This window comes from Elgaria multicarinata, chromosome 5 (genome assembly GCF_023053635.1).
Source record: "Elgaria multicarinata webbii isolate HBS135686 ecotype San Diego chromosome 5, rElgMul1.1.pri, whole genome shotgun sequence".
Classification (NCBI taxonomy): domain Eukaryota; kingdom Metazoa; phylum Chordata; class Lepidosauria; order Squamata; family Anguidae; genus Elgaria; species Elgaria multicarinata.
The window spans coordinates 5012804-5039486 of record NC_086175.1 but is presented as its reverse complement, the minus strand read 5'-3'; the positions used below and the strand labels follow the sequence as shown (position 1 = coordinate 5039486).

The window sequence follows — 26683 nt, the reverse complement described above, 5'->3', positions numbered from 1 at the left end:
CGGCTGAGTCCAAGGAGACGGCTGTGTAGACAGAAGGAAGAGAGGAGGCTAAGGACTGAGAAAAAGCCTCGTAGTTGATAGAATGCAGGTCACGACAAGGGCGAGAAGCGGGACGTGAAGGAGGGGGATTGTGAGTAATATTGAAAGAGACTAGATGATGATCTGACAGAGGAAAGTCAGCGATAGAAAAGTCCAGGACAGAGCAGTTCCGAGTGAGGACAAGATCCAGACAGTGTCCAAGGGAATGTGTGGGTGCTTCAGACCAGAGCTTAAGATCGTAAGAGGAAGATAAGGAGCGAAATCGTAGAGCTGCAGCATCGTGAGGGTCATCTACATGGATATTGAAGTCACCTAAAATCAGAGTAGGAGAGTTGTCAGAGAGGAGAAAGGACAGCCACGAGTCGAGATCAGAGAGAAATTTAGAGGATGAGCCAGGGGGGCGGTAGAGAACTGCAACCCGCAGTCGCAGCGGAGTGAAGAGTCTCACCACATGTGCCTCAAAGGAGGAGAAACAGTGTGAAGGTGGAATGGGAAGAGGCTGGAACTGGCACAAACTCGATAATAAGAGACCCACACCACCACCTCGACCCTCTGGGCGACTCGAGTGAGAGAAAGAGAGTCCTCCAAGAGAGAGGGCAGCAGAGATGGCGGTGTCATGGGCAGGAAGCCAGGTTTCAGTAAGAGCAAGGAGGTGGAGAGATCTAGAGAAGAACAAGTCCTGGATGACAGGGGCCTTGGAAGCAATAGAGCGACAGTTCCATAAGGAGCACGAGAAAGGCAGCTGTGAGGGGGGGAGACACCGAATAGGAATTAGGTTGGGAGAGATGAGCTTGGAGCGAGCCATGGGGAACAGATATGGTGAGAAAGGAATTAGGAGAAGAAATGGGGAGAGAGATAGCAAGTAGGCAGGGAAGTAAGACATGCGCAGGACGGGATCAGCCAGAACTGGCCTGGCCAAGACCAGTATCAGGAAGCAAGAAGGTAGGTACAGTGAAGTGCAGACAGATGGGGTAAGTTAAGGCAGTTACATTGCCAGACTAATAGCCCGACCGTGCAGGAGAGCATGTCTTGTAGCAGAGGTGGTGAAGACCGGTCCGGGGCTGGGGTTCTACCTCTGAAGTAAAGAGTTCCGTTTGGCGGCTTCACGCCCACGGCTGAGAGCCACAGGCCGAGAGCCCTTGTGCTCTCGCCCTTCGGCTCGCGCCGAAGGCTCGCGCCTCCAGCAAGCTGTGGAGTCTTAATTACCTGCAGGGGGAGGGAAGAAATCAGGTTTCGGTTTCAAACTGGCCAATGCAGCTGCGCCTTCTTTTCCCTCCCACCCAGCTCTGCAAATGGCCCCAGCAAGCTGTGGAGTCTTAATTACCTGCAGGGGGAGGGAAGAAAGTAAGAAGATCATTGGTAATCTTAGTAAGGGCTGTTCCAGTGGAATGCAAAGGACGGAATCCAGATTGAAAAGGATCCAGAGCAGAGTTACTAGAAAGACAGTCAAGACAACGAGAGTAGACCACACGCTCCAGGATCTTTGAAACAAACGGCAACAAAGAAGAGACAGGTCGGTAGTTAGACAGAGATAGCCTATCAAGAGTAGGTTTCTTGAGAATAGGAGAGACTGTAGCATGTTTAAAAGCAGAAGGAAATGAACCAGAGGACAGAGAAAAATTAATAATATGAAGCAAGGAAGGGAGGATAGCAGGGATAAGATTAATAAAGACGCGAGAAGGAATCGGATCACGAGAACAAGTGGAGGGCTTCGAAGAGCGCAGTATTGTAGACAGTTCATCAGCTGAGACCGAAGGAAACGCAGAGAAATTTGCAGGAGGAACTGGCAGATGAGGAACAGGAACTGGAAGAGGAGCAGAGCTGGCCAGATCAGAGCGAATAGTTTGGATTTTAGCATTGAAAAAAGAGGCAAAGTTATTAGCAGACAGAGAGGCGTGGAGAGATGGTGGATTAGGCTTCAGAAGAGAATTGAAGGACGCAAAGAGCCGCTGAGGATGCCTAGCATTTGACTGGATCAACGTTGAATAATACTGCTGTTTGGCCAATGAAATGGCAGAAGAGAAAGAGGAGAGTACAAATTTGTAATGGACAAAGTCCGCCCAGTCCCTGGTCCTACGCCAAAGGCGTTCGGCTGCCCGGGAACAAGAGCGAAGGTAGCGGAGGAAAGAGGTGAGCCACGGTTGGGGTTGAGAGGGGCGAACTATCCGAGTTGTAGATGGAGCAAGATTATCAAGAGTTGAAGATAAGGAGGAATTAAAGAAGGAGACGGCTGAGTCCAAGGAGACAGCCGAAAAGACAGAAGGAAGAGAGGAGGCTAGAGACTGAGAAAAAGCCTCATAATTGATAGCTTGCAAGTCACGACAAGAGCGAGAAGCGGGACGTGAAGGAGGAGGATTATGAGTAATATTGAAAGAAACTAGGTGATGATCTGACAACGGAAAGTGAGCAGTAGAAAAGTACAAAACAGAGCAATTCCGAGTGAGAACAGATCTACACTCCCCCAAGTTCTCCAAATCTTGCCAGCCAGCCCTCTCTTATGCTAGGCTCGCAGCCACCCCTCGTCCTCACTATATTCACCCCAGAAGTCTCTCTCCTGGACCTCATTCTAAATTCTTTGCTCAGCAGCACACAGGGCAATCTTTTAAAATCATTTTTAGGGCATTTGATGTATGGTGTATTCTATATATGGTGCTGGAACTTAAGATGACACTCATTGTTGTTAATGTGAAAGAATCTATTTTAAATGTGAATCTGTTTTAGTAAGTTTGGATTAGGTCATTATCTGATTAAATTTAAAGATGGTGAAAATTGACTGTATCTTTATATATGCCTGGTTATCACTACAGCAAAAAAATAGTATTCAGAGTCTCCCTTTTAAAATGTGTATTTTTAAAGTACAGATTACTTGTTAATTAAAAAAATACAGTTTACTTCAGTTTTCATTTATTTTGTTTGTTTGATGAATGAAAAAAGTCCTTTATTACTGTATATTTAATCAATGTTTACCTTAAAAAAATCCCTGGCTGAACGCCCTAATGAAATGTGCTGCGCACGCCTATGCTCTGTGTAACAACCTTTTAAGTATTTGAAGAGTGCTATCATGTCTCCCCTCAATCTTCTCTTCTCCAGGCTAAATATGCCCAGTTCTTTCAGTCTCTCTTCATAGGGCTTTGTTTCCAGACCCCTGATCATCCTGGTTGCCCTCCTCTGAACACGCTCCAGCTTGTCTGCATCCTTCTTGAATTGTGGAGCCCAGAACTGGATGCAATACTCTAGATGAGGCCTAACCAGGGCCGAATAGAGAGGAACCAGTACCTCACGTGATTTGGAAGCTACGCTTCTATTAATGCAGCCCAAAATAGCATTTGCCTTTCTTGCAGCCATATCGCACTGTTGGCTCATATTCAGCTTGTGATCTACAACAATTCCAAATCTTTCTCTTTTGTAGTATTGCAGATAAGACAGATTAGAAAGTCTGTTCTATAGCAATGTACCAAAAATATAAACCCCCTTCTTGTATTTGGAATGTGGATATGTACATGCCCAAACACAGAAACCTGTGGAGTTCTAAGAAAAGACATACAGTGGGCACTTGTGAGCTACTCTCAACAAATTGTTTCTCTGCACCTGCTGAGAAGGTGCAGTGAATGCCTTCTCATAATCTTTCTTCAGGAAAAAAAGGTTCAAAAAGCTTTGCACCCATTTGTACACTATGAATTAGCTGTGATATACATAAAATATCTGCTTCCATGACTAGTGCAACATCAGAGAAGCTTAATTACAGACAGGTCAGTGGCAGCTTCCACAAATGGGGATTTTCACTTCTTCAGCTCACCCTTGTTCAAGGGAGCTGGCATTGCATCATCTATGAGGAAGTGTCCCCAGCATTACATTGATCACACAAATCGATCCTTCGCTTGAGCAGATATTCAGTTTATTTATACATATAAATTTGTGAGCCTTTTGGCATCTTCTGATTTAAACATTAACTGTTTCCTAATGATACTGCCTTGTCTAGTGCTTGAAACAGCATTATCAGCCTTTATACACAAGATGTTTATAACGTGGATCACTCCAATTAATTGTATTCTGAATTTCCACACCTCTGCCAGCCACTGCCAGTAATGTGTGGCGACTTGCTGGACGCTCCTTCCACAGAGGTGGTGGGAAGGCAGCCTATGTGATGCAACCACTGTGCATGCAGACTCTCACACAGTTGCCGTTTGATTCCAACTTCCATGTGGCAGCCATAACAGACTGGTCCCCAGTATAATCAAAGCAAGTGGAACCAAGCAAATGCTCTTAAGTCAAGAAGCAAAACAGCTTTTGTTCCTAGCAAAAATATGAGTGCTTGCAATATTATCTAACCTCAAAGGCCTGAATGAGCCAGTTGGAGGGATGTTCGTTGTTTAAAAATTGTGTTCGTCTCCTTGTCTTGATGTAATGGTTGTTATGAGTAATGAACAGCACATTGTCCATGACAATCTTGTATTGTCTGGTCTTATTCTGAGGAGTCAATAAGCCATAAAGTTCTAATAAGCAGAATTTCACATCAGCTTTAGAAAATAAATTTAAAAAGTTGTTTTTAGTTTACTGTGCTTCGTGCTAATGATTTTGAATGTGTGTTAGTGCCAGGCGTGGGAATCCAATCTGTCATATTTTAATAGGTTTCATAGTTTGCAGCACTAAACAAGATGATAACCTTGGCTTTATATAACAGTCCCAAATTACTTGAAATGTACAGGTGATAAACCCAGGCTCCAGTCTGCCAATAAAGTTAAGTGAAATTGCACACAGATCATCAGAGTGGGATCTCATTTCATTTACAGTATCTCACAAGCCAGTGGTGCTAATGTAAAACCTACATGACATGAAAGTGCCAAGGCCATTGTGCCGTGCTAAAGACTCACTTTTCTCATGCCAATTAAATAACATTCCAGCTCCAAAACCATGACCACATAGTTGCCGTTCTTTTATAGCAGTGCTCCTGTAAACTCTTCATGCAGAGTTTTGCTTAAAGAGGCACTTCTTTTAATCTGCTAATAAGATCATCTGCTCTAAATGCTCCATTCTAAAAGCATCATTTAAGAAGTATCCTCTGCCTTCAGACATCTTTAAATCCTTGGGAGTAAAACTATTGGGGTTATAAAAATAAGATGTAGCCAAGACTGTCGCCATCATGTGGTGATGAGCTCAGTAGAAAATGTAGCAAAGTGTACCATGAAAGGCTTGATCATACATGGTTTGGAGCAGCTGCAGTCGGATTGCAATAAGTGACTTACGTTGTGTCCCAATTCATCCTTCAGTACAAAAATGGAACCAAGATGGAACCATTATACCTGAACATTATACATGGAAATGTGGCATTTTGATCCATGCTGGTTGCTAATCGAGTACCCAGCTAGCTGGGGGAAAGGTAATAACGGTCGGGGAAGGCAACGGCAAACTACCCCGCTATAAGGCCTGCCAAGAAAACGTCAGCGAAAGCTGGCGTCCCTCGAAGAGTCAGTAATGACTCAGTGCTTGCACGAGAGGTTCTTTTCCTTTCCTTTCCAGTTCATAGAAAACATCTGATTTATTTTAGTTTAAAGGCTGGAACTGCTTAAGCTACATCCTGTTCCAGGGGTAGTTAGGTAATTTAAGACCCTGGGCTTAATGGTTTTATGCCCACCCCCCTCTACATGGCCATGTGTACTATTTCAGTTGTGAAGTGCACAGTTAACATTTCTTTTCCTCTCAAGCTGTACAACTGCTTCTACGTTCTTGATATGTTACAGCAAACAAACATGTGAAATAAACCTAATACTTACTCTATCATTAAACCTAAACTGTAGTACTTTTAAGAGCATGAAATAAAGGAGCGCAAGGTGATATACGTAGTTCTTCCTCCCCTTTTATCATAACATCAACCCTCCGAGGTAGGCTAGGCTGAAAAAGAGTGAATGGTCCAGGGTCAGCCATGAAATATAATGGCTTAATGAGGGTTTGACCTTCCTGGTCCTGGTCCAACATTCCAACCACTGCACCACATCAGCTCTATCTTGATGCAGAAAATGAAAAGAGTCTGCGTATAGTAGGAACCAGAGGCTGTTTTGTAGAAAGGCCTTGCCACCATGTTAAGAGGAGGGCAACCAGGATGATCAGGGCTCTCGAAACAAAGACCTATGAAGAGAGACTGAAAGAACTGGGCATGTTTAGCCTGGAGAAGAGAAGATGGCGGGGAGACATGATAGCACTCTTCAAATACTTAAAAGGTTGTCACACAGAGGAGGGCCAGGATCTCTTCTCGATCCTCCCAGAGTGCAGGACACGGAATAATGGGCTCAAGTTAAAGGAAGCCCGATTCCAGCTGGACATCAGGAAAAACTTCTTGACTCTTAGAGCAGTACGACAATGAAATCAATTACATAGGGAGGTTGTGGGTTCTCCCACACTAGAGGCCTTCAAGAGGCAGCTGGACAACCATCTGTCAGGGATGTTTTAGGGTGGATTCCTGCATTGAGCAGGGGGTTGGACTCGATGGCCTTGTAGGTCCCTTCCAACTCTGCTATTCAATGATTCCATGTTGCAGTAACAATATGCTTGACAGACTCCCAAACTGTTGTTCTGCATTACTTACCTGAAAATTAGGGGTGTGCATGGACCCCCCGCTCCGCTTCACTTCCAGATCCGCAATTTTCGGATCGGGCCGCTTCGCTCCGCCCCCGCTCTGCCCATGTCCGCTCCGCTCCGCTCGGAGCTCCGGATCCGGATCGGAGCTCCGTTCCCCCCCCCCATAGGGTTGCATTGAAAGCTAAAAAAGTAAACAACTTTTTTTCTGTTCAAGTTAGAAACCTCACGTTTGGCACCATGACACCTCATGGGGGTATACACATACACACCAAGTTTCAAGGGAATCCCATCATCCCCTGATTTTTGGGGAATTTATGAAAATCGGGCACCCCATTCACACCCCTTTCCATAGCTCCGTCAATTTGCACGCTAAAAATCTCAAACTCGCCACCATGAGAGCTTATCCAGGGACACACACGCACGCCCAGACTCAAGGCAGTCCCATCATCCCCTGATTTTTGGCGCGGCTCTAACCTCTAACGCACCACCCATAACCCTAATTCACACCCCTTTCGATAGCTCTGTCAATTTGCACGTTAGAAACCTCAAACTCGGCACCATGATAGCTTATCCACGTGTCCACATGGATGCCAAGTTTCAAGGCAATCCCATCATCCCCTGATTTTTGGGGAATTTATGAAAATCGGGCACCCCATTCACACCCCTTTCCATAGCTCTGTCATTTTGCATGTTAGAAACCTCAAACTTGGCACCATGAAAGCTAATCCATGTGTCTAATCCTACTGTATGTAGGGAAATGGGACAAGAAGTGTGTGTATGCTTTGCCCAAACAGGATTTGAAATGCTCAGTCAGTGGCTGTTGCACTTCACAAACAGTGCACTGCACACACAGCACGCTCACACAATCACACAGTCACACACAGTGTCTAAGTAACAGAGAGAAGAAATAGAGAATATATTTTTTGGGGGTATTTTTTTGTATTTTTTGGTATATAGAAAGAAGGAAGATGAAACACAGTCAGGCTTTAAGAGAGGGGAGGGGGGGACAACCAAACAAACACACACTCCAAAGTTCAAAAATAAAGTTTATATTAAATCAAAGTAAGGGAAAAACACAGAGCAAACTAAGCTAAAAGTCAGAAAGAAGCAAACAAACACACACACACACACACACACACGCCAAGCTAAATCCTAATCTATCTCCAAAGTCCAAACACAGCAGCAGCACCTATAACTAACTCCTCTCTCCACGAACGACAACCCACAAAGATGCTGAAAGCTGAAAGCTCTGAGGGTGACTCTGGCTTAGTCCCCCCCTCCAACGCTGGGATTGGAGGATGCTTCATGAGGTGATCAATTCTCATCAGGATTGGGAGTTGAATGTGCCTGTCATCGCTTCAAATAAACCCCGCCGCGCCGCAGCCAGGTTTACCCTACCGTTTGTATTGTAAATGTACCCGATTTTTTTAAAAAACATAGCACACGAACCAAAGGACACAGAAAATTGAGAGTAGTCTCAAAATGATCCCCATCCACGACTGTCTAAGCACAAGAATTTTCAGAACGATAGCTTAAAAATCAACCCAGTTATCCCCGATTCTTTTCCGCAATGCAGTCCTATGGGCGAAAACCGCCGTTTGACCCACGCTGTCCCTGTTTGTTGACCCGATTTTTAAAAAAATATAGCACGCGACCCGCACGACACAGAGAGGTGAGAGCAGTCTCAAAATGACCCCCATCCACGACTGTCTAAGCACAAGAATTTTCAGAACAATAGCTTCAAAAACAACCCAGTTATCTATGGGCGAAATGTTTCAAGATGGCGATCGGAGTGCTCCGCGGAAAGAGAAGTGCTCCGCCAATGGTCGCTTCTCTTCGCCTTGCTTCTAGGGGTCCGCGGTCCGCTTCTACTCCGCCTCTGGGCAAGGCGGAGCAGGCCAATTCGCTCCTGCTTCTGCACTTCTAATAGGAGCTGAGCACATGCCTACTGAAAATGCTCTGTATTGTGCAAAATTTCAAATTACTTCTCTAACGTGGAAGAATCCTAAGAACGTTGCTTGTTTAGTCGTCGTCTTAAAGTCACTTCTCCTATCGGAGGTTAACTATCATTACAGCTATTTTTGTTTTCGACAGCGCTGCTCTGAATAATTGTATAGAAGTACAGCTATATAATTCCCACAAGTTCTGTAGCCATGATGTTTGTCTTCTTCCCACCAATATTTTCCCTTCAATTTCCCCCTGTATAATAAGTTGGAGTATGGTGTATTTTTCTCCTCGAATAAGATATTGCAACTTCCTTCTTTTGATGGTGTTTATTAATACCATTTGTTTATTTACCCTACGTAGTACATCCTCATTTGTTATTTGGTCAGTTCACAGTATCTTCAACATATGTCGGTATATCCGCATTTTGAAAGATTTGATTTGAAATTGTTCAAGTCTCCACTCCATGAAATAATATTGAAAATACGTTAACATCTTGTTTAGTAATCCAATCAAATACAGTAGCAATGCTATCATCAGTAATGTAACTAACTTTTGAACCTAAGAGATTTGCACTAGTGTGAATTAGCAAAGTTTTCTTTGTGGTCTCTGTGGCACACTGCTGTGATCTATGGCTGTACAGAGGAACTTCAGAAAGCCCAGAAAGGGATGGAGTGAGCATCTTCTTACTCAGTTCTCTTCTGACTGCCTGATGAGGAGTAGCTTTGACGAACACTCTGCTTGCTGTAGCCATTAGCCATGGTTTTGTTTTGTTTTTCTTAGTTTTTTCTTTCCTTCTATGAAGCATGAGCCCCTTGGTTTGTTTAATTTTTTTCAGGGACTTAAGATTTCTTTGTGGGTTTGGTTGGATTCCCTCTCTTGGGGGATTGACCCTCTTTTTCCACTGGAGCTGCTCTGTTGGGGGCAGGATTACATTCCTTGGATGGCCACAATTGCTGCTTATTTTATTTGGGGAGTTTCAAAAGCAACTCTTGCCAGTCAACATTTTGCTAAGCACGAACAGTAGCATTGTCACATTTGCCTTTTGGCTTCTCTTTGGAAACATACCTTGACTGGCACAGCCTCAAAATCTCCCCCAAGACTTTGGAGGTGGCCTCTAGGTCCCTTTTGATGCTTCCAACCTCAGTCCTGCTGACTTGAGCCTATCATTAGTTGGCTTCTTCAGTTTCTTATACTTTGTTTTCCTCCATGGTTCCCACACTCCTTTGGATACCAACCCCAGTTGTGCCTGTTTAAACTTCCCCAGTTCTGCTTCTGTTTCAGTCAATTCTTTCATAGATCTCACCTGTGCCATTGGTACCTTTGCTTTTTCCACCACCCCAGTCTATTTAAAGAGGGCTTGTACTATCCAAAACCTGAGGTTATTATAGGGACCCTTCAGATAACATTTCTGCTCCAAGAGCTCCTCGGTCACATAGCTTTGTCTATATTTGTCTTGATGTGGCTTACCTTCAGATAAGGCCTCTAGCATGTGTGTTTTCTGAGTTTTCTACCCACCCAGAGATCAGCCAGCAAAAATGCTAAATGTCCCTCGCAGTTTTCCACCCTCCCTGGTTGGTGGTCCCGCAGCTCCAGTCTTCTCAAGGGCTGTCCTATCCATCCTCCAGTACCACCACCACCACCAGTGCTTCACTTGCACTCTCTTTCCATCAAAGCATCTTGGTCTTGAGAGGACCTGGAACTTTTAGTAGTCTTGCGCACTCTGCAGTTCTTTCTTCTCCTTCAAGAACAGACAGTTTTGGTAATCACACAAAATGTGGCCACCAGTTTATACTTGAATAATTAGCAGCAATAATTTAGTGGTAATTATTAGCAGTAATAATTTAGTGGTACATTGTGCACCAGAATTCCTGGATTGCTTGTAGGGGGTTGGAATTTTCACCTTAGTTCTGGTATTTCATAACTCCAGTACTCTAAAGATAAAAGCAAACATTAAAATGGACGTGGGCCCTTCCTTTCGTGTAATGTGGAGATACAGTATGAAACGGTGCCTACCTCCTGATTTAAACAGTTCTTGACAATTTACATTTAGTAAACAGTTTTTTTCTCTGAAAGTTGATTCTGGAAACGATCATCTGCAGGAGATTTAGGAGGCTTTTCAGAGGTACTTAATTATCGGTAGGGTTTGGGGTTTGTAGAATTCTTGGATGGGTGTGCTGAGAGAGCTACAGTGGTGGCTTGATAGGTTTCTTCTTATGCTGTAGGCTTCCCAATGAAGTATTTTTGAAGTAAATTTGGATGGTTTCAAATGTAGTTTGTTTATATTGCTGTGGTTCATGCTCTCATAAAGTGCAAACATTACCTAGTTCAAAACACTTTGTGATGAACAAAATACCTACCATAAATATTGCTCCCTAGGATTTCATGTTCCTTATATTCCTAAGGCAATGTTTAAAATTTCACCTAAGTAATTGTCTAAAATGGATGCGGCTATAAAAGGTGGGGAGTGCATGGTCATTATGCTGAAAGATTTCCATTTGTTTATTTCTGTTAATGAGCCCATTGCTAAATTAAAACTGTTTGTATTGCTGTAGCTAATTTAGTTAACATAATAAATTTGTTCTGCTCCATCATCAGTGCAGTGTTTGAGGCTTGATTAGCAATTAATCATACCCCACTTCATTATTTTTGCTAACATATTCATAAGTGTTGCTCACATTTGCGTGAAATATCAGTTTAGCTCTCTTCTTCTTTTCATCTTGTCTTGCTTTTTCTTAACAGAACAGCAATGAAGCGAGTGGTGAAAGCAATGAATCGAATGGATGAAAGAAAACATGAAAAGTTTGCAAACCAGTTTAACTACGCACTGAATTGAACATCATAAATGGCAAGACTGAGAAAGCATTTAACAATGCTGCAGTTCTTAAAGTTCTGTATATAAAACATTGGAATATTTAATTAGTATAAATTTGGATAATCTAATATATTTGATAATGAACATGAATTTTTATTTTAAAATGCTCATAATTCTGACTCTGTGTGTGTAAATAATACCCTCAAATATTAAACAGAAGGCAAATAGCTTTCCAACAACACTGATTTTTAAATTTTTTGATGGACTGTAAATTTTTTACCTTATGAGCACAAACAAGCTAAAGGTTGGTTACAGTGCACATTTGCTCTGTCACTTGACCAATGGTGCATTGGGTATGGTGGTATGGGGTAGAGAAAGCTACAAACTGACCACAGTCTAAACCTAGAATGTTTCTTAGCCAGCTGACTTCCTCAGGGGAGTGCTCCCACCCTTTAAACTGTCTTGCGTGAAATGTTTGAAAACCATTGTTCTCAGCACATCTAAGACCCAAACCAGATCTTATAGTCACTGTGAGGACCCCTCCCTCTAGCTGCCTCTGCGCATGCACACAGCGAATGTGAGCACAACTCAAGTCCTAGTTACCATCATGCAGTGTGTGTCCCTGTTTGTTCCAGCAGACAGACCCCAGTGCTATGGAGCAGGGTCTTTGCGTGATGGCTAGAATTCACATGATGAATGCTGCAAAATGCTCTTCAATGGGAGGGGGGAAGAGATCTTCCACCATGGGGACTCCTATCTCTATAGCAACTGAAATATATACCAAACATCTTTATTGTGATCCATAGATCCATGAAAAAACAAGAATCAAACATGAAACATCAGACAGTTAGAGCTATTGTCAACTTTCGTCTAATACACAGAGAGCTCTAATCATGGCTGCCACTGTAAGAAACAGCCAAAGTTACTTTTGAGGACTTATCTTCCAACAGAAACTTAACATAAAATTTGTCTAAACTTCTGGACAGTGGGGTGATATAAGAACTGAAATATATAGCTGAAATATATAGTCACTTATTTCCAGATGTGGGAATGAAGACTCAGGTTGGGAGGAAACTATACAGTATGAACTGTGAGCACTGGAATGAGTAGCACATGTCGCAACGAAAATCCCCACGGTAGTTTCTCGTAGCACGAACTCAGAGTGACAGTTGCTCTGTAATATGCACTACAGTGTTTTTTTTCCAATACATGTATTAATGCTTTCACGAAACAATAACATCTCAGACAAGAAAACATCAATTCAGTGTTAATAGTTTTCATGTCAGTATGGGTTCTGCATAATAAATAAATAAATAAATTGTACATATGTATACTGTATAAAAAAACACATACATTCATTCTTGTGATTCAATTTGAATTATCAATTCTGCTAACTGTAGTTGTCAACCACTTGTCCTGTGAGAGGTGCTCCCAGAGTTTGATGGAACCTTCATTTATATTCAACACACTTAAGACTAACCAAGCATGTGAGCATCTCACAATGCTTTCCTAAAAACATCCTCTGCAGATGTTACTTTATGACATTCTCTGACGCTTGGGGTGTACATAACGACTGCAGTAAGAAGGCTGCTTCACAACCTGTCAACTACAGCATCATCTATTTCACTTCTGATCTTTGTGGATGAGAGCAGCTGTGTTCAACATTGTCACATTATGAATAAGATTTATACCAAAACGGATACTAGATTAACAGGTATGAAATTTATGTTGAAAAATGTAAACTAATAATAGTAATAATAAGAATGGTATTCATGATTTTTGTCAAATATTTTCTGTAAATGTTTTTATAGACAGCTTTGTAAAATAATAATAATAAACTCTCCTCTTATTTGTAAGTAAAGCTACTTCCTTTCTGTGGGTATACTAGATATCCAAATGGTGAGAGGGCAAAGGACCGGTCCTGGTTCATACGAGAGTGAGTCCCTGCTTGTAGATCACTGCTGAAACAGGTATGAAATTCACAGTTGTCGGAGTCAGTCATCCCAGCGTTGTGTGATTAAAAACAACAGACATTTAGCAATAAAATATGAACTAAATATGAACATTTTGGCACCAAGGACCAGTTTCGTGGAAGACAGTTTTTCCACGGACTGGGTGGGGGTGTTGAGGGGATGGTTTTGGGAAGCCCCCCTGCCCCCCTTCACTCCTGCGTCCTGGCTTCACTTTGGCTGGGTGGGCGCCCAGCCGAAGCAAAGCCAGGACACTGGGGCGGGCGGGTGGCTTCAGAATGGTGCACCTGGAAGTCGCTCTCCCAGAGCGGCTTCCAGCTGGGTGCACCGTTCCGAAGCAACCCCACCCCAGCATCCTGGCTTCGCTTTGGCTGGGCAGGCAAGATGGCGCCCCGCACCCAGGTACGCTGTGGTGGGGATGGGTGGGTGAAAGCTCACCTGCGTGGCCTGGTTCCTAACAGGCCATGGACTGGGACTGGTCCGTGGCCCGGGGGGTGGGGACTCCTGAACTAAACGATACCATTTTAAGATACAGAAGGTGGAGGAAGGAACTAGAGGATCGGCAATCCTTGACTTGATATTGACCAACAGGGATGACATAGTGGATAAAGTGGCAGTTACGGGAACTCTGGGGGAAAGTGACCACGTCACACTTGAATTCTTGATTATGAAGGAGACAAAAGTTGACTGTAGCCATACACGTACTCTGGATTTTAGGAAAGCTGATTTTAATAAACTCAGAACTATAATAAGTAAGGTCCCGTGGCAAGTGAGCCTAATGAGAAAAGGAGTGCAGGATGGGTGGGAGTATTTAAAAAAGGAAATTTTAAAGGCACAGTTACAAACAATTCCAACAAGGAGAAAAGATAGAAGACAACAGAGGAAACCAATGTGGCTCCACAAAAAGTTTAGAGATGACCTGAAAACAAAAATGGATACATATAGGAAGTGGAAGGAAGCCCAAGCTACAAAAGAAGTGTACAGACAGGTGGTGCAGAAGTGCCGAAATGGCGTCAGGAAGGCTAAAGCTGAGAATGAGCTGAGGTTAGTGAGGGATGCTAAAAGCAATAAAAAGGCTTTCTTCAGATACGTGAGTAGTAAAAGACAGAGGAAAGAAATGGTGGTTCAACTGCTTAATGAGGATGGCAAATTGATAACAGATGACAAAGAAAAGGCTGAAGTGCTCAATTCCTACTTTGCCTCAGTCTACTCCAAAAGCGGGTCTATGACCCCCCTGGAGAAAGTGAAGCAGAAGTTGAGGGGGCAGGATTGCAATTTGAGATTGATAAACAAATGGTCAAAGAACACCTAATTTCCTTGAATGAGTTCAAATCTCCAGGGCCCGATGAACTGCATCCTAGAGTAATGAAGGAGCTAGCGGAAGAACTCTCAGAACCTTTGTCTATTATCTTTGCAAAATCATGGAAGACGGGTGAGGTGCCGGACGACTGGAGGAGGGCTAATGTTGTCCCTATCTTCAAAAAGGGCAAAAAGGAGGAACCTGGGAATTACAGACCAGTCAGTCTGACATCCATCCCTGGGAAAATTCTGGAGCAGATTATAAAGAAGTCAATCTGTAAACACCTTGAAATCAATGCAGTGATCACTAGAAGCGAACGTGGATTTGTCAGGAACAAGTCCTGTCAGACAAATTTGATCTCATTTTTTGATCAGGTAACCTCCCTTGTGGACTGTGGGAATACTGTGGGCGTCATATATCTTGACTTCAGCAAAGCTTTTGACAAAGTACCACATGACATTCTGATTAACAAACTACCTAAAAGTGGGCTAGATGGAACAACTATTAGGTGGATTCACAGTTGGCTACAGAATCGGACTCAAAGAGTACTTATCAATGGAACCTTCTCAAACTGGGGAGAGGCAACGAGTGGGGTGCCGCAGGGCTTAGTCCTGGGCCCAGTGCTCTTCAACATTTTTATCAATGATTTGGACAAGGAGGTGCAGGGAACGCTGATCAAATTTGCAGATGACACAAAATTGGGTGGGATAGCTAATACCCTGGAAGACAGAAACAAACTTCAAAGTGATCTTGATAGGCTGGAGTGCTGGGCTGAAAACAACAGAATGAAATTTAATAGGGATAAATGCCAAGTTCTACATTCAGGAAATAGAAACCAAAGGCACAGTTACAAGATGGGGGATACTTGGCTCAGCAATACTACAAACGAGAAGGATCTTGGAATTGTTGTAGATCGCAGGCTAAATATGAGCCAGCAGTGCGATATGGCTGCAAGAAAGGCCAATGCTATTTTGGGCTGCATTAATAGAAGTATAGCTTCCAAATCACGTGAGGTACTGGTTCCTCTCTATTCAGTCCTGGTTAGGCCTCATCTAGAGTATTGCATCCAGTTCTGGGCTCCACAATTCAAGAAGGATGCAGACAAGCCGGAGCGTGTTCAGAGGAGGGCAACCAGGATGATCAGGGATCTGGAAACAAAGCCCTATGAAGAGAGACTGAAAGAACTGGGCATGTTTAGCCTGGAGAAGAGAAGATGGAGGGGAGACATGATAGCACTCTTCAAATACTTAAAAGGTTGTCACTCAGAGGAGAGCCAGGATCTCTTCTCGATCCTCCCAGAGTGCAGGACACGGAATAACGCGCTCAAGTTAAAAGAAGCCAGATTCCAGCTGGACATCAGGAAAAACTTCCTGACTGTTAGAGCAGTATGACAATGGAATCAGTTGCCAGGTGAGGTTGTGGCCTCTCCCACACTAGAGGCCTTCAAGAGGCAGCTGGACAAGCATCTGTCAGGGATGCTTTAGGGTGGATTCCTACATTAAGCAGGGGGTTGGACTCGATGGCCTTGTAGGCCTCTTCCAACTCTGCTATTCTATGAATCTATGATCTCAAAACTGAAAATCCTTGGAAAATAAAAAGGTCTTAACCAGACATCTGGGTGATACAAGTGCTAGTGCTTCCGTCACCTGCCAGCAGAGAGCATTCCCCAAATGCGGTGTCACCAATGAAAATGTCCCCTCCCCAGTCACCATCCTGGTGACTATCCAGGCATAAGTAGCTCGACGAGGGGCTTCAAAGTGGAGGTGGGGAGGGGTTAGGGTTAGGGTACCTGGGGATTATTGTTCAGTTAAGTATGACTTATTTGATAAATATGTGCTACCTAGTAACAACCTGCTGCGTTCAGATTTCAACAGTTTGTACTTTTAAGACATTTTTAATGTATACAAAACTGTAAAATAAAGTTTTAAAATGCAAGAAAAAATCTGAATGGCAGACAATCTCATCGTATGACATTGACTGCACTGGCATCCAGTCCATCTCCAGCCCCAATTCAAAGTTCTGTTTTTCACATTTAAAGCTCTAAGTGGTTTGGGGCCAGTTTGTGGAAAGATTGTCTCCTTCCACATACACTCACCTGAACCCTGAGGTCATCTTCTGAGGCCTCAGGTGACCTCATTTTGTGAAGAGCTGTCCGTGATGACCAGGAAAGGATTCTCGGACATCCTGTTGTGGAAAGCCCTTGCCAGAGCGGCTGGCCTGGCACCTACTTTCTACTCTGGTGCCAGTGAAGATGGGTCTATTCTCCTAGCTTTTTTAGGTGTTTAAAGAAGTTTATATGGTCTTGAATTCTGAAGGTTATATAATAATAATAATAATAATAATAATAATAATAATAATAATAATAATAATAATAATAATAATAATTTCTTACCCGCCTCTCTGTTTGGATCGAAGCGGGAACAACAATAAGTGTAAAATACATAAAACTAATTAAAAACATAGTATATATTATTAAAACATCCTAAATAATGTACATAATAATGTACATAGTATACATTATTAAAACATTTTATTTATTACATTTCTATTCCACCCCATAGCTGATGCTCAAGCAGTTAAGATAAGTTTGTACTGGTTGATAACTTTCATTGTATGGATTAATCAAGAAACAGAATTAAAAACAATGCCAAATTTTTATGCTGTTGTGTTTTTATCATTTGGATTTTTTTTTAATGGGTTAGATTCAGATTTAGTCATACTTAGTCCATTGAAATATATGGGACAAATTAGTCAAGACTAATTTAAGTCTTGTTGATTTTAAAGGCTCTATCCTAAATATAATTAAATTTGAATCCAACTCCAATAATTTTGATATTTTGTAAGCCATTATTATTTATAGGGCTTACAAAAGACCTGATAGAAAATCATCAGATTATTCTTTATAATTGAAGCGCTCTCTCTCTCTCTCTCTCTCTCTCTCTCTCTCTCTCTCTCGGGTGATGACACACGCTCACTCGCAGCTTGTGTCCATTTAAAGAATAGTTCAGACTGAGGAACTAATTACACGCCAGCTCTGAGGGATAAAATCCTTTGCTCTGTTGATATGTCAGACCCCATATAGGTCATGGTGAGGCCAAATGTTAGCATTTTAAGAAATAAACCATCGTCTAACCCAGAGCTTTCCAAACTGTGTGTTGCAACACATTAGTGTGTCAGCTGCAGTGTGTAGGTGTGGCACACGAATGTAACGAGAAACCTCTGAGTCTATGAAATAAGCAATACCAACTTGCATGCATTTTTACCCAGCAAATTAGTATGGTGCACTAGTATATTCTCCTTCTGTTGTATCTGTGTATGCACACCATGGTTGAGGGATCATACAGGTACTGCGCATGCGCGGTATGCATAATCGGGTCGACACAGCTGATTCTGTGTCACTTCCGGTGACGCAGCTGCACCTGAAGTGATGCATTTGAGAAATTCTATAGGTCCAGTTTTTCGATAGAACACCGTCTCAACCGCCGTTCGTTCGCAGCTTGACAAAATTGGTTCAATGTGAAAAGTCTTGGAAATGTTATTATCTTGCAAATCATATATTTTTAAAAATATAAATGAAAGGTTTTCATGAGATATGTTGTGTCCCCATACATTTCGTTATTGCAATTTATGTATGTGTCTGGATCTCTTATAAGGGGTTAGGTTTTGAAAAAATGTATGGCTTTGAGGACTAATGAAAATATTTATCCAAGAATTGCATAAACCATCGCTGGTAACTTTAATTATATCTATACTGAACTTACTACATTATGCTACACATACACACCAGTTCAATTATCACTGCTGAAGCTGGCTCCAAAACTATATTTGTAATTTGAAAGCTTACTTCTTTGATTTATATCCCTCCTTTCCTCCAAGGCATTATACATGACACTTGCCCCTCCCAGTTCTGTTGTCACAACAATCCAGTGAGGTGGGTCAGGCTGAGGGATAGTGACTCACCCAAGGTCACCCAGAGAGCTCTGTGGCTGAGCGTGGACTTGGAATGGGTCTTCCTAGGCTGATACCGTATCCACAACACCATGTCGGCACTGACTTAGCAATTATATGAATGTATTATTCTAAATATAAAATTTTGTTCTCACAATGTGGACATTACCTGTTCTATAAATTTGATATATAGCACTTGATAGCAGACACAAATATGGGAAAATGTATAAAGTGCAATAGATCAAAACTGGGCTCCATACGAATTGTTTGAATACCTTATGAATCTCTCTGTCATTTTGAGCCCTCATGGCCCTAAATGTTCCCCAAAACTAAGAAAGTTATAGCCCAAGTTCATGTATGTATGTATGTATGAATTGTATGTAAAACCTTTCAGATAGAACCTTCACAGGAAAGTATAAATAATAATAATAAATAAATAAGGTACAAACATTACTTTTTAGTCTGCACTTTTAAAAGCATCCTGACAAATAACTGGGAAATTGGGGGGAGAACAAAGGTCAGTTGGGCTTTTAGTTGTTTATTCGTTCAGTCGTTTCCGACTCTTCGTGACTTCATGGACCAACCCACGCCAGAGCTTTCTGTCGGCTGTCGCCACCCCCAGCTCCCCCAAGGTCAAGTCTGTCACCTCCAGAATATCATCCATCCATCTTGCCCTTGGTCGGCCCCTCTTCCTTTTGCCTTCCACTTTCCCTAGCATCAGCCTCTTTTCCAGGGTATCCTGTCTTCTCATTATGTGGCCAAAGTACTTCAGTTTTGCCTTTAATTCCATTCCCTCAAGTGAGCAGTCTGGCTTTATTTCCTGGAGTATGGACTGGTTTGATCTTCTTGCAGTCCACGGCACTCCCAGAATTTTCCTCCAACACCACAGTTCAAAAGCATCTATCTTCCTTCGCTCAGCTTTCCTTATGGTCCAGCTCTCGCAGCCATAGGTTACTACTGGGAATACCATTGCTTTAACTATGCGGACCTTTGTTGTCAGTGTGGTGTCTCTGCTCTTAACTATTTTATCAAGTTTTGTCATTGCTCTCCTCCCAAGAAGTAAACGTCTTCTGATTTCCTGGCTGCAGTCAGCGTCTGCAGTAATCTTTGCGCCCAGAAATACAAAGTCTGTCACTGCCTCCACGTTTTCTCCCTCTATTTGCCAGTTACCAATCAAGCTGGTTGCCATAATCTTGGTTTTTTTGAGGTTTAACTGCGACCCAGCTTTTGCACTTTCTTCTTTCACCTTTGTCATAAGGCTCCTCAGCTCCTCCTCGCTTTCAGCCATCAAAGTGGTGTCATCTGCATATCTGAGGTTGTTAATGTTTCTTCCTGCGATTTTAACTCCTGCCTTGGATTCTTCAAGCCCAGCACGTCGCATGATGTGTTCTGCATACAAGCTGAATAGGTAAGGTGAGAGTATACAACCCTGCCGTACTCCTTTCCCAATCTTAAACCAGTCCATGGGCTAGTGAGGATCTAAACCCACAGAGAGCAAATATTTTCCAATGGCAGAACAGAAATCACTTCTCAAGAACATTGTGCTTGTTTGTCTCATGTCTCAGCACCACCATAATGTTTAAAGCAGCCAGATTTGAGCCCCAGACATCTGTGCTCCAACTGCTGAAGTCACAGCTTTGTGAGGTTGAGATTTTTTTCTCCCTTGTGCAGACCTTTTGTTGTTGAGCTGTGTAAACAGGGACCCAGCCAATAGCCACCATCATACATCTGATGGAAACCAGGTGAACTGAAATATCCATTCCATATTTAATTTGGTGGGCCACCCTTGTTTTTTGACAGTGCTACTTAAACAAAAAAAGGATCAAAATATTACCAATGTGCCTGAGATTTCACTAATCAGCTGGCAATGACTTCAAGTCCGTGCTGGACCAAGTCATGTTCATGCCAGTGAAAACAAAGCTGAAAGTCTCTCGATCTCATTACTAATCCCCTTGAGCTCATCAGTCCTTCAGTCATCACCAGCCTTTCACCTGCTATGTTTATAAAATCTCATTGAAAGGTATCTTGCAAGCTCTAGCAGCTGCTAGAGAAATCAGTCCCTGTCCACCGAAAGAGCTCAGGAGGACCACTCACCCTCCTTGCAGCAGCCACAGAGCTGTTGCTTGTATCCCACAGCTGCTCCGTTTAGCAAGAGTTCCCCTGGATCCCCAGACTGCAGCTGTGCTGCATGACTCGACCCATGCCTCTCTGGCATTGCACTGCGTGCTGTGACATCAGAACGACTGGGCAAGGAGAGGGCAAGCCCCGAGAACAACAGGATCTGGGAGGGAAAGAAGAGCAGACACAAGAGCACCCTAACCGCTCTGCTTCATGGCCCATAGAAGAAAGAGGGTGGGGTGGGGTGCAACGGAGCAGGAAGGAGCCTGATGGTCACTCCCCACCCCACCCCACCCCACCCCAAACGCATCCTTGAATCACACAGCCCCAAACTGACCACCATGTGATTTTAGCACTGAGTACAAAGTTAATTACTATTTCAACCTGAGATCTGGATAGGTAACATCAGGTCAGTCTAACCAGTGCTGCTGCAGCATCTCACTATGGTCACATCTTCCCTTCTTTTATATATGAGACCAAACTCCTTACTGGAAACGTTGTCTAGCCACATCTTATGTGGGCCACTAAGAACATGTCTTGCTAGAAAGATTACGCCGGCTTGTTAAAACTTTCCAAGCACAATTCAAATTGCCAGTTTGCCCCTATCTCCTTCTTCACTACCCCACCCCTGTTCTTGCAAGGACCCCCACTGGTTGAAAGGGTCAGGTGGTTCCTGTATAGCAGGTACATGGTATAGCAGTAGATGCCATAATCTTCACTTTAAAAAAGCACACATGTAGACATCACTCTAAAAAATAATAATTTGGCAGTCATATATAATCATCTATAGCAACAGAATGAAAAATCAAAAGCCTGTCTGTGTGGGACCATTTATTCTATTTGTTTAATTTCACAATCCTCTTTCATGGAGCACTTACAAAATATAAGAAGTGGCCTTGTCAGGCTGCTGGTCCATCTACCCAGCATTGCCTATCCTGATTGGCAGCAGCACTCCAGGATTTTCAGTTAAGGGACGATAGTTATCAGCACCTGGTATGAGAAGCTTTTACCTGAAGATGCTGGGGACGATGGGGCCTTGGACCTGAAGAAGCACTGGCTTTGAGTTGCCGTGGGCTCTCTCTTGGTGGTTATTACTAGCCTAATACCATAGCGAGACACTTGCTGTGGGTTTCACTGTTATACTGGTATTACTGAATTGAAATTAACAGACATGGGAAACTCCGTGCATTAAACTAGCCTGGCTGCTTGAGAAAACTGCACATTATGAATGCTGCTGTGTGCTTAATATTTTGGATTTCAGGCTACAGATCATTAGCAGTGAGCACTGTGTTCTGACAATCAAACTGGGTAAGGGGCCATCTTTAGTGGAGGAGATTTGGCAGCAAGCAGAAGTCCATATATGGAGTATGCCAATAAAAACACTCCATAAACAAGATCAGTTAACTGCATATCTAAATCTAACAGAACAACCAGAAGAGGGCAGGTCTCCAATAGTTGTTTAGATGAAGGAATTGTAATATATGCATATATATAAGTCCTATTCTCCTTTTCAGAAATAAGAAAAACTAATGTAAGATCTATGAGCCAGGGCAAATTGGATGTGGTTATTGGTGAGATGTCAAGATTAAATATAGATATATTGGGTGTCAGTGAACTGAAATGGACTGGAATGGGCCACTTCACATCAGATCACCACCAGATCTACTACTGTGGACAAGAAGATCACAGAAGAAATGGAGTAGCCTTCATAATTAATAATAAAGTGGCTAAAGCAGTGCTTGGATACAATCCAAAAAATGATAGAATGATCTCAATTCAAATTCAGGGTAAGCCATTTAACATCACAGTGATCCAAATATATGCCCCAACTACAGATGCTGAAGAAGTAGAAGTAGAATAGTTCTATGAGGATCTGCAGCACCTACTGGATAATACACCAAAAAGAGATGTTATTTTCATTACAGGAGACTGGAACGCCAAGGTGGGCAGTCAAATGACATCTGGAATTGCAAGTAAGCATGGTCTAGGAGAGCAAAATGAAGCGGGACATAGGCTGATAGAATTCTGCCAGGACAACTCACTGTGCATAACAAACACTCTCTTCCAACAACCAAAAAGACGGCTTTATACATGGACTTCACCAGATGGCTGACACCGAAATCAGATTGACTACATCCTTTGCAGCCAAAGGTGGCGGACATCTATACAGATGGTAAAAACAAGACCTGGAGCTGACTGTAGTTCAGATCATGAACTTCTTATTGCACAATTTAGAATCAAACTAAAGAGAATAGGGAAGACCCACAGATCAGTTAGATATGAGCTCACTAATATTCCTAATGAATATGCAGTGGAAGTGAAGAATAGATTTAAGGGTCCAGGAAGAACTATGGACAGAAGTTCGCAACATTGTCCAAGAGGTGGCAACAAAAACCATCCCAAAGAAAAAGAAAACCAAGAAGGCAAGATGGCTGTCTGCTGAGACACTGGAAGTAGCCCAAGAAAGAAGGAAAGCAAAAGGCAACAGTGATAGGGGGAGATATGCCCAATTAAACGCAAAATTCCAGAGGTTAGCCAGAAGAGATAAGGAATTATTTTTAAACAAGCAATGCGCAGAAGTGGAAGAAGACAATAGAATAGGAAGGACAAGAGACCTCTTCCAGAAAATTAGAAACATCAGTGGTAAATTCCAGGCAAAAATGGGTATGATCAAAAACAAAGATGGCAAGGACCTAACAGAAACAGAAGAGATCAAGAAAAGGTGGCAAGCATATACGGAAGATCTGTATAGGAAGGATAATAATATCGGGGATAGCTCAGACGGTGTGGTCAGTGAGTGAGAGCCAGACATCCTGAAGAGTGAGGTCGAATGGGCCTTAAGAAGCATTGCTAATAACAAGGCAGCAGGAGACGATGGTATCCCAGCTGAACTGTTTAAAATACTGCAAGATGATGCTGTCAAGGTGATGCATGCCATATGCCAGCAAATTTGGAAAACACAAGAATGGCCATCAGACTGGAAAAAATCAACTTATATCCCCATACCAAAAAAGGGAAACACTAAAGAATGTTAAAACTATCGGACAGTGGCACTTATTTCACATGCCAGCAAGGTAATGCTCAAGATCCTGCAAGGTAGACTCCAGCAATTCATGGAGCGAGAATTGCCAGATGTACAAGCTGGGTTTAGAAAAGGCAGAGGAACTAGAGACCAAATTGCCAATATCCGCTGGATAATGGAGAAAGCCAGGGAGTTCCAGAAAAACATCTATTTTTATTGACTATTCTAAAGCCTTTGACTGTGTGGATCATATCAAACTGTGGCAAGTTCTTGGTGGTATGGGGATACCAAGTCATCTTGTCTGCCTCCTGAGGAATCTGTATAAAGAACAAGTAGCAACGGTAAGAACAGACCACGAAACAACGGACTGGTTTAATATTGGGAAAGGAGTACGGCAGGGTTGTATACTCTCACCTTACCTATTCAACTTGTATGCAGAACACATCATGCGACGTGCTTGGGCTTGACGAATCCAAGGCTGGAGTTAAAATCGCAGGAAGAAACATTAACAATCTCAGATATGCAGATGACACCACTTTGATGGCTGAAAGCGAGGAGGAGCTGAGGAGCCTTATGACAAAGGTGAAAGAAGAAAGTGCAAAAGCTGGGTTGCAGTTAAACCTAAAAAAACCCAAGATTACGGCAACCAGCTTGATTGATAACTGGCAAATAGAGGGAGAAAACTTGGAGGCAGTGACAGACTTTGTATTTCTGGGTGCAAAGATTACTGCAGACGCCGACTGCAGCCAGGAAATCAGAAGACGTTTACTTCTTGGGAGGAGAGCAATGACAAATCTTGATAAAATAGTTAAGAGCAGAGACACCACACTGACAACAAAGGTCCGCATAGTTAAAGCAATGGTATTCCCAGTAGTAACCTATGGCTGCGAGAGCTGGACCATAAGGAAAGCTGAGCGAAGGAAGATAGATGCTTTTGAACTGTGGTGTTGGAGGAAAATTCTGAGAGTGCCTTGGGCTGCAAGAAGATCAAACCAGTCCATACTCCAGGAAATAAAGCCAGACTGCTCACTTGAGGGAATGGTATTAAAGGCAAAACTGAAGTACTTTGGCCACATAATGAGAAGACAGGATACCCTGGAGAAGAGGCTGATGCTAGGGAAAGTGGAAGGCAAAAGGAGGAGGGGCCGACCAAGGGCAAGATGGATGGATGATATTCTGGAGGTGACAGACTTGACCTTGGGGGAGCTAGGGGTGGCAACGGCAGACAGAAAGCTCTGGCGTGGGCTGGTCCATGAAGTCACGAAGAGTCGGAAGCGTCTGAACGAATAAACAACAGAACTTACTTATTTACTGCTTGCCCTTCTATGACCATCGCTGCTTCTTAGCTTCAGGTAACTTGGGGAACACAGTGGCTGCGATCCTGGGCACACTTATTTCAGAGGAAGTTCCCCTGATTTCCAGACCCACCACATGTATAGCAGTTGTAAGGCTGCACTCCTAAGCATGCGTATTCAGCAGTAAATGACACTGCCAAAGTAGGGAAAGAGAAAGCTAGAAAAGAGTGGTGTTTGGTGGGAAGGCACATGTTTTGTTGTTCGCATGCTAGCAAAACAGTATACAAAGGGGATCCAGTAATTGAATACCTGAAACTGAGTAAGTCTCCCCATTTTGGTAAATGTGGTTAAGTGGAGCATATTCAGTAAAGAGGCTGATGCCGTTTGGGACATTTAAAAGTTCATGTAAGATAGGAATTCCCTCAAGCAATAACATCAGTGTACTGTCTCATGTGACCTGTATAACTTACTCCACATTGTAAAATACATTGTTTTAAAACACATGTCCAGTGTTCCATAAGCTATCTGAAGTGAAGTTATCTGAAGCAAAAAACAACAATAATCTCACTGCCTTTCCCCACACCCTGAAATATGATGGTTGGTAGAGTGGCGTTTATATGATAATGTTGAAAAGGAGGCAAAGCAGCTGATGTATTCTTCCATATGCTGCCTCTTTTGAATTGGCCAACAAGGGACTGGTGCATGCGAGGGGTGCATAAGCCAACATGCCTCCACCATTGCCTTCTAGTGTCTGGCTTGGCACTTGCCTTTCTGGTAGCCCCATCGAGAGCATCTGGATTTAAATAAATGGGGCAAGGAATAAAAGGAACATGGTAGTCAGAGTCTACTACTGACCACCCAATCAAGGAGAAGATGAGGATGAAGGACCACTGCCAAAAGTGGCCCTTCCAAGAAATTCCTGACATTTGTGGCTGATAACTTTCTCCGACAGAAAGTGGTGGAAGGAACTAGAGGATCAGTTATCCTTGACTTGATACTGACCAATAGGGATGACTTAGTGGATAAAGTGGCAGTTACAGAAACTCTGTGGGAAAGTGACCAGGTCACATCATACTTGAGTTCTTGATTTTAAAGGAAGCAAAAGCTGAGTGTAGCCATGCACATACTCTGGATTTTAGGAAAGCTGATTTTAATAAACTCAGCACTATGATAAGTAAGGTCCCATGGTAAGTGAGCCTAATGAGAAAAGGAGTGCAGGATGGGTGGGTGTTTTTTTTTTTAAAAAAGGAAATCTTAAAGGCACAATTACAAACAATTCCAACAAGGAAAAAAGATAGAAGACGACTGCCACGACACAGGCTCTGAACACCAGACCTCCTGTCTGCCACCACTTCTTATGGGGCGACACAGGCTCTGAACACCAGACCCGGCCGAGGCTACTCCCTGCTCAAGCCAAGCACCACCGCTTGATACGCCTGAGGCAAGGGATAAAAACCACCTTCCTCCAAACTATGTGGAGAAAGGGGTTAAAATGGAGAATGGATTTTAATAAATATAATAATGTTCTGTGAGTTATATCTGCTTAGGTGAATGATTGTCAGAGTGGGTGCTGAATGTGTAAACTTAAGATGATAAACGCCAAACAGACACGTGGGATTTTTGTGGTAGTTTTAAAACAAACAATCAAAATTTATTTTT

At 42.9% G+C, this 26683-nt stretch overlaps 2 protein-coding genes across 4 annotated transcripts in view; one reads left to right on the top strand and one right to left on the bottom strand.

The window, feature by feature from the left end:
- UVSSA (UV stimulated scaffold protein A) overlaps nucleotides 1–11616 on the top strand; it is an 82229-nt gene extending 70613 nt beyond the window's left edge. For both annotated transcript variants that reach the window (XM_063125923.1, XM_063125922.1), the window contains exon 14: nucleotides 11299–11616. In XM_063125923.1, the coding sequence (XP_062981993.1) occupies nucleotides 11299–11392 (94 nt within the window). In that variant the 3' untranslated portion in view covers nucleotides 11393–11616. The remainder of the gene's footprint in view (nucleotides 1–11298) is intronic.
- The window catches only part of CTBP1 (C-terminal binding protein 1), a 426424-nt gene that overhangs the window by 383731 nt on the left and 16010 nt on the right, over nucleotides 1–26683 (bottom strand). The window lies entirely within an intron of this gene.